The sequence below is a fragment of the Zea mays genome, chromosome 1 (genome assembly GCF_902167145.1).
Source record: "Zea mays cultivar B73 chromosome 1, Zm-B73-REFERENCE-NAM-5.0, whole genome shotgun sequence".
Lineage (NCBI taxonomy): Eukaryota > Viridiplantae > Streptophyta > Magnoliopsida > Poales > Poaceae > Zea > Zea mays.
The window spans coordinates 154,475,622-154,490,339 of record NC_050096.1 but is presented as its reverse complement, the minus strand read 5'-3'; the positions used below and the strand labels follow the sequence as shown (position 1 = coordinate 154,490,339).

At 49.8% G+C, this 14,718-nt stretch overlaps 1 protein-coding gene across 4 annotated transcripts; it reads left to right on the top strand.

The window, feature by feature from the left end:
- The first annotated feature begins 10,829 nt into the window (after nt 1-10,829).
- LOC100194394 (uncharacterized) lies at nt 10,830-13,750 on the top strand. 4 transcript variants are annotated; one of them, XM_008666380.4, is made up of 3 exons: nt 10,830-12,602; nt 12,793-12,922; nt 13,011-13,750. In XM_008666380.4, the coding sequence occupies exons 1-3, from the start codon at nt 12,575-12,577 to the stop codon at nt 13,486-13,488; spliced, it is 636 nt and encodes a 211-aa protein (XP_008664602.1). In that variant the 5' UTR covers nt 10,830-12,574; the 3' UTR covers nt 13,489-13,750. The 4 variants fall into 4 exon arrangements, with proteins under 4 accessions (XP_008664602.1, XP_008664593.1, XP_008664606.1 ...); XM_008666371.4 differs by having other exon boundaries at nt 10,830-12,660; XM_008666384.4 differs by having other exon boundaries at nt 10,830-12,688.
- Nucleotides 13,751-14,718: the final 968 nt, after the last annotated feature.

Below are 14,718 nucleotides of genomic sequence, written 5' to 3'. Positions count from 1 at the left end.
TGGTGTTTTGTGGTAAAGCAAGGATGAGTACACATCAACGTACTCAGCAAATGTCCCGTTTGGCTGAGGTGGACTAGCTTTATGTGGGGTTAGGCTCCAGCAGTTGCTTTTAGTTGGTCAAGTATTTATCATTAGTAGAAGCTAGATTTTAGCATTAACCACTCCGTAAACCATTTCCTCATCGAGGAACATCATCATCATAGTCGAACCAAAACCATATCATAACCATTGTATCTCGAACCATCTGTATCTCTAATCAAAGAGGATCCCAAGGCTGCTCTTAACCGTGAGCACGGCTGATATACCAGTTTCACTACCCTCTGCAGAGGTTGCACACTTTACCCATGAGTCATGATTCCCTTTCTACCCGGGGAGAGCTAATCCCCATTGACCACTACCTAGGTGGTCCGGCAGGGCATCACTACGTAGCTTTTACAAAGATTCCCTAGAGATCACAGCTGCCCGTTAGGTTTCTCCAGTTTGATAAACACAGTACCCCTCCCCGCAGGAGAGTGACTAACAAAGAGCAAAACGAAAGAACCTCGGCACTCAGCCTCGGCAGAGCAAGCACTGTGCCTGGACCCCATTGACGGCACGACGGCTAAGCAACTACACCTCTAGTTCATCTAATTAATCAGCTAAGGGCATCCCATTTCACCCTCATGGTTGCACTGTTATCCCGGGTGGTCTCTCAACGAACCAGTCCTTACGGAGAGGTACTCAGGAAACAGCCTGAGCCCCCTAGAGTATCACAAGATCATCAACATCATCAGGATAACAGTATCATAAATAGTCACATCATGTTCATTGATTATGTTAAAGCAATAGCAGAGTGCTAACCATAATAGCCCATAAGGTCATCAAGGACAAAGTAAAGTGTAAAGCTAGTCAATCCTTAGGTTTCAAGTAAGTAATGCGGGGTAGTAAGTTATAAATGAATAGGACATAGTGGGACAGAGGACACTTGCCTTCACCAAACTGCTGATCAGGGACTTCCTCTGCAACTGCCTCGGGAAACACAGACTGCTCGTTGTCTACGCAAAGCAATCATTCACACTATGCACTTGGGAAAATAACAAACAAAAACAATATACCAAACATATGCAGCAGAGAGGGGCCACAAGTTCATAACAAGAAAGGGATAGGCACTCTAAAGTTTCCTAGGTCTGGGGGTAGAGGACTACACAAAGTGATTCACTATCCACTAATCAGGTCTAAGTCAGTGGTGGGATTAAATAATTACCTGGTTTAAGTTCCTAAACCTAGGTGTTTAAGTCCCTAAACTTAAGTAATCCAACTTTTATTAAAGTCTACTCATTTCCAATTATCTTAAATAAGGTTTCAATAGTCTTAATCCTATCCTAGTGATTAGCTATTAATTAATACATGGAAACAGCAGGGAAACATTGCATAAACAGATAGATAATTATATTATGAACATTTTGCAATTTGAAGCACCTAATTTGGAGTTCATATGACAAAGTTATGAATTTTACAAGTTTAGGGGTTAAAATTATACCCTAAGGACTTATTTTTAATTAAATAAAAGGGCCAGGGACTTAACTGCGAGAAACCAGGGATGGCGGGCGCAATTTCCAGAAAACAGGGGGCTCTTTAAGAAAATGCGCGGGCGAAGGGGTATCGGGCGCCTACAGCCGTTGGATCTCAGATCGGCGGCTAGGATTAGATCCTGCGGGCGGGCGCGCGGGCGCGCGGCGGCGGGAGCGGCTGACAGGCGGGGCCGGGCGGACAGCGCGGGCGCGCGGGCGACTGGCAAGCAGGACCGGGCGGACAGCGCGGGCGCGCGGGCGAGCTGACAAGTGGGGCCTAGCGGGCAGAGAGACGGGGTGAGGGGGGCAGTGGGCCTGGGCCGCTGGATCGCTGGCGGACGGCCAGGATTAGGTCCGGGCGAGTTGAATCAGGGCCGCCCGATCTGGGTTGAACGGCGGAGATCGGATGGGCGGCCTGGGTCTTCCCTACGGCTAGCTGGGGCGGCGGCGCTCGTCCCCGCGGCGGAGGGCTCGCCGGAGACGAGGGGCACGGGCGACTGGCGGGGCTCTGGGGCAATCCGAGTGGTCGGGGAGGTCGGGGAGGGCGCGGGGAGTTCTCCGGTAGGGTCTGGGTCAGGGCAGAGGCACCGGAGGGGGGCGATTCACGGCGGGGCGGCTCGGCGGCGGGGCTACTCTACTTCGGCGAGCAATCAAACGCAACAGAGAGCAAAACAAAGGGCGATAGGGGCGGGAGAGGTCCGTTACCTCAAGGCGGGCTCCGGGGACTCCTCGGCGGCGACGGAGACGCGACGGGGACCCGGGTCGACGGTGGCGGCTGCACGGCGGACGACGGGTGAGCGCGGGCAGAGAGAAATAGGGAGGGGGAGAGGGAATTGGGGCGCGTTCCGAGTTGCGGGCGTCGGGGCGGAGCTCACCGGGGCTAAGGGCGCGGCGGAGCTCCAACGGCGACGGAGAACCGAGCTCGGGACGGCGGGGTTATGGCGGCGGTGCTCTGCGTGCGCGCAGCGAGGGGGGGAGAGAGGGTCTACTGGGCGCAAATGGGGGGAGAGGGTGAGGGCGAGTGGGCTCGGGGCACAAGTGGCCGAGGGCGAGGTGGGGCGAGTTCCACGCGCGACGTGGGCGCGGGGGAGGTGGGCGCGAGCAGCTCGGCGGCGGTTACGCGGGGACGACGGGGCTGACAGCCCGGGCCCGCGACGCAGAGAGAGAGAAGAAAGCGGGTGCGGGCGCGAGAGAAGCGAGGCTGACGGGTTGGGCCCACGGGCAGAGAGAGAGCGAGGGAGCGGGCGCGCGCGGGGAAGGCGGGTGCCGACGGGTAGGGCCGGACGAGCAGTGAGAGAGGGAGGCGGGTGCGCGGAAGGCGGGCGCGCCGACAGGCCGGGCCCGCTGCGCAGAGAGAGAAGGGGGGGAGAGGCGCGCGCGGGGTGGGCCGTCTGGGCCGAAAGGCCGAGGAGGGCGGGTAAGTGGGCTGCTTTGCCTTTTCCTTTTATTCTGAATTGTTTTTCCCTTTTCTTTTATTTATTCTATTTGATTCAAATTCAAATGAGCCCCAAATTCAAATTAGACCTTTTGAGAATTATGCACCAAACAAAAGTGAAATCTAGGGTTCAACATGATGCAACAATTCATACTCCACTAGGGTTTAACATAATAAACTATGGTTACAAGTAAAATAAGCACTTAGCTCCTATAGAAATGAGAGAGAAAAGAATTAGGAAGGATGAGAAAAGGAAGTAACACCTGAATTTGTGAATATGAGCAAAGAAATTTTATACCCCCAAATTCAGGGTGTTACAACAGGTACTGTGCACTGTCCGGTGCGCCTCTGGCAGGTGCTCTGACTTATGCGCGCACTGTCCGTGCACTGTAGCGTTTGCAGGTGTCCGTTGCAGTCGACCGTTACGCTGGTAGCCGTTGCTCCGCTTGGCGCACCGGACAGTCCGGTGAATTATAGCGGAGTGGTGCTGCAGAAACTCGAAGGTGGCCAGTTTGGAGTTGTACGGTCCTGGTGCACCGGACACTGTCTGGTGCGCCAGACCAGGGCACACTTCGGTTCTTTTGCTCCTTTGCTTTTGAACCCTAACTTTGATCTTTTATTGGTTTGTGTTGAACCTTTATGCACCTGTGGAATATATAATCTAGAGCAAACTAGTTAGTCCAATTATTTGTGTTGGGCATTCAACCACCAAAATTATTTATAGGAAAAGGTTGAACCCTATTTCCCTTTGAACTGGCCCACAACTCCACCTCGTGCAGATCCTGGCAGAGCTGGGACCTTTCAAGAACTTGTAATGTAGGGGGTCAACCAAACCTCTCAAGAACCTATAATGCCTCTTTGCATCAGTGTTGACATCTTCGGGTGCATAGAGAGATAGTTGCAAAAATTTATCTATGTACTCACTAACAGACATGGGTCCTTGCTTCAGTGCCAGAAATTCCTCCTTCCTCACTATCATCGGGCCTTCTGGAATGTGGTATCGGCGGAAGTTGTATCTAAACTCCTCCCAAGTGATAACTTCAGGATCGGCGTGAGTGGCGAGATAGGACTCACACCAAGACTGGGTTGCCCACCTTAGCAGACGGGGGCCATACAAAACCTTCTCTCTGTCATCGCATTGGGTGGTGTGCAGCTCCCACTCCACTATGCGCAGCGTGTCTTCGACGTCCATGGGGTCTGTAGAGTGGGTGAAAACAGGGGATGACCTCTCATGAACTCTGTGCACTTGTCTCTTGGCATATGTGGCATCTGCACTTGCGGTTATGGCTGAGGTTGTTGTTGCGCTTGCTGCATGGCTACCAGGGTCTGTCCAATTGCTTGCACTGCTTGGGTCCACGTGAAGAACATCTGCTCCACTAACATTGGGGTGGTGGTGGAGGCAACTGCTAGGGTGCCTCATTTCATGGGGCTTGTTGCTCTTGCTAGGGACGCCTCCCGCATCGGTGCCTATTGTCAGACATTTGTGGAAGGCATTCACATATTAGAATTGATCTTGCAGTCCTTCAACAACCAGGGACTCTCGGGCGCTATAGCATTGAACTGTTCGGTGTGCACCAGACAGTTTGCAATGGTCGGATCCAATGGTCGACTGCTACAGACCTCAACGGTCGGCTGACTTGGCCAGGGCACCGGACATGTCTGGTGCGCCTGACAATAGAAGCAGCAGTTTTTCTGTCCAACGGCTATAATTGAGGGGGAGGCTATTTATACCCCTCCAACCGGGCATTTGAAGGTGTGGAAGCCCAAGTAACTTAGCAATACATGTTGTAGACATTTCCAAGTGCTTAAACACTCAAGTGCTTAAATAGAATCACTCGGTGATTAGCGTAGGTGCTTTGCGAAGTGCTTAGGTTAGTTAGACCACTTATATGCTTGCTCTAGGAGATTCCTAGTTAGTTGAGTGAGTTTAGATAAATCACGCAACCCTCGGCTCTTGCGCAAGACGTTGTAATTGTACCGAGTGGGGCGAGAGTCTTGCGAGACCATGACAACCAAGTTTGTGTCATGGCTGCCACCGTGTGCGTGGAGAAGGCCCGCAACTCTCTATGGAGTTACTCGACCGAGTTGCTTGGCCCTCGCGTGGGCTACCCTTTGCGTAGGGGCACTAACGAGGATTAGTCGGGACCTTGCGTGGTTTCGGATACCTCTGTAAAAATACCAGCGTCATCCACGAGAGTTTGTATCTCTACCTTTCTCTTTACCTTCTATATTTATATTAAGTAATTAAGTTTCAATCTCCTCTTTCTAGTAAGAATATTTAGGATTGAAACTTAGACTTTGCGGTAGAGATAGCAACACTTAAACAAAACCTAGTTTGCACATTCTATATTGTTTATTTGCATAGGTTTTGTTTTAGAGATTTATTTGTGTCCTAGTTTAGAGATAGTTTTTAGAAGTCCTAATTCACCCCCTCTTAGGCGTCACTGTTTCCTACAATGATTCTGTTTTTTACTGGACCACACCACAACTACATTGCACCAGGTAAAAAACAAAAAAATTACTCTAACTCCCCACATAGAGCGAGGGGTGGACTGAGCAAGCTCCTGGCGAGTCGCAAGTTAGATGACCGACCCATAGGTCATTTGCTCGGTCTCACGTCCAAGGTCGTACCTCACGTTCTCCTGCAGCAACGTGGGTCATGGGGTGGCCATGGGACCCCCTCCGGTAGGACAGATTGAATGGAGAGCCAATACGGGATAGAATAAGGAAGGACTAAATGAGATGCCTCTAGCGGGTCGAGCCCCCAGTGGGACCACTCGCCGAGACCAAACCCTGTAAAGGATCGGTAGAATCTCAATTGGATAACCCGTTTGAAGCTCGATGGCCCCTTCCCTCGCGCCAACTAGGTCGGGGAAGACGACCCTCTCCTTAAAAGGGCCCAAACGCCATTTCAGGGGAGATGTGTGCATAACAAAGAACCGGCGGACGCCAACGACCAACTCAGAGGGTCGGATCAAGAAAGGTCAACAGAAGGCAAGTCCTAATCTTCACCAAGGAAAAAAGTAAACCTCCATGCAATCCTCACGGATCACTTGGGGTACTTATGCGCTTGCACGCATTCAAGCCACGCTCCAGCGGGCACTGTCTCCGGGCAACTCCGTACAGGTCTGTCCCTGGAGACTACAATTGCTCCAGCAAGCACCATTTCAAGGAAATTCCATACAAGTCTGTCCCTGAATGCCACGTTCCGGTCCGGTGATCGCTGCCTCCGGGAAACTCCGTGCAAGTCTGAGGCAACGCTTCGCTCCGGTGACCAACCCGAAGGTCCCAATTAGAAGCCACGACAAAAAATAGGCATGTATCTGATACGACCAGAAGGTCATAAGAGGTCAACAAAACGAAGGTACAAGGCTTCGCCATGAACAAAGTAAACCCCCAAGCAATCCTCAAGGCTTACTCGGGGGCTCGGGGGCTACATCATATTGATGCGCTTGCGCGCACTTAGGGCTTTGATCCCCAGCAAGAAAGCCTCCACCCGACTCCATGGAGTCGCACGAAAACTCGGGAGCTACTGTCGGGTACCTGGGAATGGGGTACCCATAGTAAGGCCCATAACCTCTCTCCGACCCATTTAACGAGCAAACCTGCGAGGCGGGCGGATGACCAAATCTCGGCCGAGAAAACCTGTGAGGCGGGACGAACGACTAAGTCCTCGCCGAGCAAGCCTGCGAGGCAGAGCAAACGATCAAGTCCCCGCCGAGCAGACCCGCAAGGAGGGAACCCAGGCTGACATTACCGACCCACAACGACCATGACAAAGACGCAACATCACCAAACCATGTCCGGTCCATGTATGCAACACCAAGGGGGATCTCGACATCAGAGTCTCCACATAACGACCCATGTACAAGAAAAAGGACAGGACAACATGCTATACCCCGAGCATACCCACGCATGCTGGAAGGTGACACAAGGGTCACGACTTGAAGATGAAGCCGTACTGAACACGACCCTCAACCTCACTGTGAGCATGCTCTGCAGGACCCATCAGGTACGACTACGTTGACATTGAGAAGCTACAGTGACTCATACATCGGACGGACGAGATGGAATGCCATACCAAGAGTACAGTAGCGCACAACCCGTAAGAAGGAGCCATGTCGTGTGCAAGCACACCCCAAGACTGAACCCCAAGGGGCCCGCCGCGCACTACCGCGCGAGACGTTAGCTGCAAAACTCTCTCTCTCTCATATGTAAGGATCATCCCTTGAAGTATAAAAGGGAGTCCCTCTCCCTCTTTTCAGAACATAAGCACACTTGATGCAATATGCTCCTGAGCAATACAACGATCAATACTACGCTGGACTAGGGCCACAGCCTGAACCAGTATAACTCCTTGTCTCAGTTCCCAGCTCGGATCACCACGATCCACCATTTGGAGTGAGTCCACGCTTGCATGCATCCCCCGTCGAACACAAATATATTGTCCTCTGATTTGCGAAACCACGACAATCATGTACCCTGAGTGACGAGATCCGCCGTCATATGATCATGTACGAAGTGAATCAGGAGAAGCTAGTATTTTTCGCGCAGCCTTCTAATTCGTTTCAGAAAATTACTTCAAAGAATCAAACTTGGCATCATAGAATCACTTCCTATTGAAACTAACAACTATTTGGAAGATCAAGCTGCGCTGCTCTTGTATTCAGCCTAATAAAAGCTAAAAGCAGTCTTGATAGCTCAAACGAATAAACCCCTAGTATGTACGAACACGACACCTGCTGCACTAGCTAATAGCCTGGCAACCACCGATGGCTGAGTCGCCATCGCCGCCCACTTTTGAATCCTCATTGCAAATGGGGAATCAAGAAGAAGAGAGAATTAAATCAGTATACTCACCGTCCCCCCGCCTTTTCCACTATAGAGGATCACTATCGGTAACCATTCGCTTCTGTCGCGCGGACGGCTGATGGTCTCGCCAACGCATCCCCATCGAAGATCGTTCGCGCAGGACAGCTAGCGAAGAGGCAACACACTTAGCGGATGGACGGAGGAGGGGAGGACGCAGGCAGAGGAGGTCATCATCACGCGCGCGACGCCGTCCATTGCAGCCAAAGTGGCAAGACGAGCCATGCACGCCCCCACTGCGTACGCATCCCATAGAGATCGGCGGCGTCCCGATCCATCCATCTCGTCGACCGGCGGCGTCAGGGGTGACATCCGCGCTGCTGCGTGCTCTGAGAAAATGGCCTGGCGATTATGAGCCTCCGTTTCGTCGTCTTCCCTAGGCCGGCCCAGTCCGCGGTTGTGATGGAATGGAAGCTACGACGAGTCGACGACGGAACATAGAGGTCGAAGTAGTAGGAGGAGGAGGAGGTTGCGTCGGAGCTCCGTGCGTGGCCGGATCGAGAGGTACCATGGGCTTGACGTGCCGTCGTGAAACAACGGGCAGTGGGATGATCATGGAGCCACACGTCCAGTCGTCGTCGTCGTCCATTTCGGTGTCAAAGCGGTAGCCGCTTTTTTACATGGAATGGCTCTTATCATATACGTTGCCTTGTAGTATACGATTCTCCTTGTTGTTGCCCACTCATGGTTGCATGCATGCATGCATGACGATGGTCGGCGACAGCGTGTAATTTACACGACAAGTGTATGCATTTTAGTCTCGATGGGGTGATCGATGAGTCATGGACCATAAGTAAGATACACCCGCAACAACAACTGATTGTTTTTTTTAAGAAGGGAAAAAATCAAACAAGTGGCGAGCAAGGTCTGCGGGCGCACTGACTCCGGCCCTGTGGCGTCGAGCAGTCGCTCACAGCTCAGTAGCTCACTCAGAGGTCTCATCCCAGGCAGGGGGGGAGAAGAAAAACCAATCATGGGCGCGGCGAACTAAAGCAATAAGCGACCAGCGCGGCAGGAGGGGGGGCGAGCACAGTCGGTGTCAGATAAAGAGGAGCAAGAAGATGAACAGTTGACTAACTCTGACGCTGTGCCCACTGCCCGCCCGCCCGGCCGGCGATCTCTACACAGTGCGCATGCATGGCAAAGGCGCGGTAAAAATAAAAAACGTGTGTGCCGTGCCGGGCCAAACGCACAAACAGCGCGCGGGCGGCGTACGACGTCGCGCCCACCGCGTGCCGCTCCCTCGGTGGCTGGCTAGCTCAGTGCGCTTGCACATCGGGGGTTCCTGTGCGGTGCAGTGAAGGGCGCACAGCCGGCAGCCAAGCAAGGGCCGGCCGGCGCTGTTGCGCCACGAGGCGGCACGGCACCGAAGGATTTGGGCTGCCTTTCAACGGGGCACTCGAGGTCGAAGAGGGCCGGCTGGGCCGGGACGGACGGACGGAGGGACCGACTCCGACGCCGACGATGGTGAGCGAACCTGCCGCCGGGCCGACCAATCCTGACGGAGGTGGTGCCGCTGCCAGAGGTGGAAGCATAGGAAGAAGAAGCACGGACGCCCCCGGGACCCGGGCCGGGCCCTCGGCCCACCCCCCACACCACACACAGACAAAGGGCAGGCAGTCGCAGGTCGCAGGTGGGAGACCACCCGCCGGCCGCGGGGCGGGCGCAGCAAAACAACAAGCAGAAACGATGTGACGAAATAAAGGGCTTCTTTGTAGTGGGACGAGAGCAGCAGGCAGCAGCCATGCGTATGCGTTCCCAAAGTAAGACGCCAAGCCGAGATAGAAAAAAAAAGGTGGTCATGCCAGGACCCAGGACATATAGGACCCCCTTCAGTCCCAGTGGACTGCACTGCAAGGCACAGCGCAGATCGCAGCTACTTGATCTCGGTGGCCTCCACGTCAGTGCTCGTCTCGTCTCGTCTTCGTCTTCGAATTGAGCTGAACGGCTGAGCCGAGAAGAGCCTCGCCTCACAGCACAGTATAATGAAGTTAGGTCCCAGAGGGCGCCCCGACTGTGCTGGAGACGTGGCTATTGCAGAAAAGGCCCTATGTGCGCTGCGGACACTTGCGTGCAGCCAAAAAGCCGTTGGACGATGCGGCCAGGACTCGAGCAGTCACCATGCATGGAGGACGACGACGACGGTACATGGAAGCAAAAAAGGGGAACCGCCGACTCAGCAGTCACTCACTACGTTATGATACGGAACAGAGGGACGGTCCCCAGGGGTTGTCATCGTATCAGCCAAAGCTTTTAGCTTACTACCAGTGCTGGGCAGGAAGAAAAAAAAGGAGCCGCGGCGCGTCCTAATGACACGAACACAACACGCACCCAGAGTCGATCGCGCGCAAAGCAATCATTCTGCGTGCGTGTCCACCAACCAACGCCGAGAGTCAAAACGTTTCTTAATCGAGAAACCATAATCTAGATGCGATTTCCCAGTTTGGAGTGAGTGGTGACATAGGACCATCCGGTGCTCAGCTACACCTGACACACCACCGAACGTTCAAAAAGGACGATCCGTGGACGTCTCGTCGTCTCATCCACCTGTACGGGCAGCAACGATAAGGTCCTCAGCAGCCGAGGAGGCCCCTGCTGGTCTGCAGGCTCACAGGGGAAAAATAAAAAGGCAGAGGCAGCTGCTGGCTCCATCGAAGCGGCTCTAGAGGAAGAGAGGGACGAGTGTCGCCCACACCTTTCCGAGGGCGGCTTTGTGCTGCTGTGTGCGCGCAGTAAACTAGTAAAGATCTTTTTTCTGTGCCTCTGATAATGGCTGACACAAAAGGCGGGGGCATGGAGTCCTCTGTGCCAATGATAATGGGTGGCAGAAAGGCTATTGCTTTTCAGGTCAGGATAGCAGGACGAGAGGGGAAGAGAGAGAGAGAACTTTGCGCAAGAAACCCGATGGTGACTTTGCGCCAAGATGCCCCCATTTTTTTTCGATAGCATAATCAGCCTGTTGAATTTCTATGGTACGCTAGCTGTATTCATTAAGAACTAAAAAGTGAAATCTCATTATAACAAATTACAAAAAAAACGAAGATGTTCAACAGAAAGAGTTTATGGAGTTGCAGCAGCAAGCTATATACCAAAACCTATCAGGCAATTATTATGCATTACTACTGAATTCCAGTGTTTAGCCCAGCCAAGCTAAGTATCTCGTCCAATTGGACAGCATCGGATACATGACGACTGCCATGTGGCAACTTCATGCTGGCGAAAACACGAGCGAATGTTAGGGTCTGAAGCGCTTTGTGTATCTATCTGCTTTCATATAGCTGTACAATGTGTTTGATTGATAAATCGAAATAAGTAGTAAAACCACGCATAGTGGTTCATCAATCAAAGCACCAAAAGGTTGATAAGCACAGCCACCTTTCTTTTGTCAAGAAGCAAAAAAATAAACAATCATATCAAAGGAAAAAAGAAAGAAAACAAAAGAAGGAAGAAGCATATACCTTCAGCTTTCAGAAAGCAACATGTAATATTATAATGCTAGTATATTAAAGGTAGAAAATTCTGACCAATGGCATGGTAGATGTGTTCTGACGCATTTTGTTCAACCAGTGATAGCTTTGACACAGCTTTAAGATGTACTAATCAAGCAGGAAAAAAAATGTCTCTGTCTGAAACAAACAAGAAAAACCCTCCTCTCAACTACACGGCCAGTGCTCTGTAATCTGTATACTGGTCCTGTCCAGTGTTAGCAGTAATTGGATTAACTAGCTTGTAAAAGTATGGACTCGGTAGTAGTCCATTCAAAATATTGTTCATTGTAACTTCGTCCTAACTCAAGACTTCTTAACTTTCAAGCAAATTTATAGAAAAATTCATCAACATCTACAATATCAAATTTGTTTATAAACTTCTCCATAAAATATGTCTTAATAGTGCATTTATTTGAACCTGTAGATGACAATATGTTTTTGCAAGAACTTGGCCAAAGTTAGAGAAGCTTAATTTAGACAAAGCTAAAGTAAAGTATAATTTGGAATTTTAACCTACAGAGAAGCTTCAAGAATGTGAATTTACCATAAGCAAACATTTGTGAAGAAATTCAAAGCAAAGATTCAAGTAGATTTATGGATAAGAAAAAATACATCGAGTGTAAACAAAATCAACTTTTATGATGTACTGTAGTTTATATTAACAAAAACCAAGAATATAACCTCTACCTCTGCAAATTCCAGACGCCAAAACACTGTAGAAGTAGTAAAAGCCGTTACGGATTAAAGCCAAGCGAATAGGCTCAATAAAGCTGATGTCCTAACATGCACACCTATGAATTTGCAATACAATATGAGCACCATGAGCCAATTAAAAAGCTACTTTATCAGTTAGAATATGAGGGCAACCCAAATGGTGGAATATAGGATCTTTATAGGGAGCTCCAAATCACACCCACCACATCAGCTGGCCACCAATACCTCCCCCTCTCTTACCTATAAATGAGAGGCAAAAGCCACCAAACTAGTAGGCAACTAAGACAAAGTGGCGTACTCTTCTCTGTACTAGCTTTCTTCTTCCTCCTCCTCTTCCTCCTCCCAAACAGACTGGATTTCATCAAGATAATCCTGAAACTGGAGCCAACAAGCAGACAGAGAAAGAAGAGCAAGAAGACCGGCTCCCAGCCGATACACGGTAGGAGTGAGCAGCGTTAGATCAGTTTTCATCACAGGATCGATATGGTGACAGTGAGAGAGGAGACTCGCAAGGGGCCATGGACAGAGCAGGAGGACCTGCAACTGGTATGCACTGTCCGTCTGTTCGGTGAACGTCGTTGGGATTTCATTGCCAAAGTATCAGGTTTGAGGGGTGGGGATCCACAAATTAGGTAGCTAAATTGAAGTCACCCGCGCTAAGTCGCAAAAGCAGCTATCAACCTCTCTGACCGACTCTATTCTTGCTTCCCCTCTCCCCTTCTGTATCTTCATGCAGGGCTCAACCGGACAGGCAAGAGCTGCCGGCTGCGCTGGGTCAACTACCTCCACCCTGGCCTCAAGCGTGGGCGCATGTCTCCCCATGAAGAGCGACTCATCCTAGAGCTGCACGCTCGGTGGGGAAACAGGTCTGATTACCAAAAGATAATAAAAAAGGACGGTTTTTCTCTCTCTCTCTAAAATTTGTTGACATGTTCAATAACTTGTCCTAAACAGGTGGTCCAGGATAGCACGCCGCTTGCCAGGGCGCACTGACAATGAGATCAAGAACTACTGGAGGACACACATGAGAAAGAAGGCACAGGAGAGGAAGAGGAACATGTCTCCATCGTCGTCCTCGTCTTCGCTGACTTACCAGTCAGGCTACCCAGATACTCCATCAACCATTGGAGTTGAGGGACAGGAGCTTCATGGTGGCAGTGGCTGCATCACAAGCATCCTGAAGGGCACCCCTCCGGACATGGATGGCTATCCCATGGACCAGATATGGATGGAAATTGAGGCGCCACAGATGCCCTCGGAGGAGAGCTTTGTTGGGGGGAACCATAATGTGTGCAGCAGCCTTGCCACCCCGCTGCCACCACCAACTGTCTGGGAATACTACCCAGATGCCTGCTGGAAGGTTGACGATGAGATCAAGATGGCAACACAATTTCAATTTGGTTATAGTGAAGGAGTTGGGCCCTGCTTCTGATGCCATAAATATTGGGTCAGATTACTAAGTTATACACCTACCTAGCAGAAGTGAAGTGCTTTTGTAGAAACAAGCTTTAGCATGGATCTGAATATTTATCTCCGCGCTTAGAATTGCAGGTCTATGGATCTATGCATGGTTGCTATGTATCTATCTAGTGTGCAAGACAAGATTATCTTAATTTGTCCTTGATGCTATGGAATACAAGGGCAAAGGTACTATATCTGTTTACTCACAGTATAATTAGCTACCCTTTGAGACTTTTCTGTTGGACATGATGCCAACAATACATGTTATATTGATATAGATGGTCTTAACTTGGAAGGGTTTAAAGTTTCAGTCCACAGAAACCATTGTTAAGGTGAACATTAAGCCGACCCAGTTGAAAATGTAGTTCACTTTTAACCCGTCCATAAAAACCAATGACGGTTGTTTTGTACAAGTGGCTGGTTGATGGCTTCAAGTAAAAACCACTGGCCCAAAAGAAGCAAATTGATATACCAAATTAATGATCTGATAGAGCTGCCTACCTTTATAAAAAATGTATTATTCCATGGTACCAACTTATCAACTTGCAAGTCATGGTATTAGGAAAGAGAAGACAGCTCTCAGGAGCCACCAAGTCTCAAGGTGAAAAGGTACAATAGTCTGATCCAAGCAAAAAAAAAAGTTGGCAAAGGACTAGCTCCAACTTTTTCTCAACATAAACCAAAGTTAAGATGAGTTTCTGTAAAATCCCAATCATTTATGCTTAAAATCATCATGTTCCCCCAGATGAAATTGATTTCAGAGTACATAGTAACAGAGAAAGTAGAAATTTTTCATTAAAAATGGAAGTCAAAATAACAAAAATATAACCTCAAGTAAAGGAGAGGATTGAAGTAGATGGTAATCATGGTACAATTTAGTCAAAGTGTCAAATGACTATACAAGCACTAGACTTCTGAATGCAAGTGCAAGTTATAAAAATATTCTCTCTGAAATCAGGTAAAAACCATTAATGATTCAACTCATGACACCAACCTGAAAACCTCGATTTGAATAAAATCAATGAACAAGCAGATATGGTGTATGAAAGCTGGAAAAAATACATTCTTGCATTTCCATGGTATAATATAACATGTTTTCAAACTAAAATGACAGTATTCCAAAAAGTTTTCAATGACAATAACAAGTAACATAAATACGGTATATTAGTATCGATAATGAGGTAATTACTGTGTTTGGCTT

Bases quoted from the DNA above. Each gene is read 5' to 3' on its own strand.
- LOC100194394 (XM_008666371.4), top strand. From the start codon at position 12,540: ATGGTGACAGTGAGAGAGGAGACTCGCAAGGGGCCATGGACAGAGCAG. The intron at 12,661-12,792 runs GTTTGAGGGGTG...ATCTTCATGCAG, and splicing joins TTTCATTGCCAAAGTATCAG to GGCTCAACCGGACAGGCAAG. The intron at 12,923-13,010 runs GTCTGATTACCA...TGTCCTAAACAG, and splicing joins CACGCTCGGTGGGGAAACAG to GTGGTCCAGGATAGCACGCC.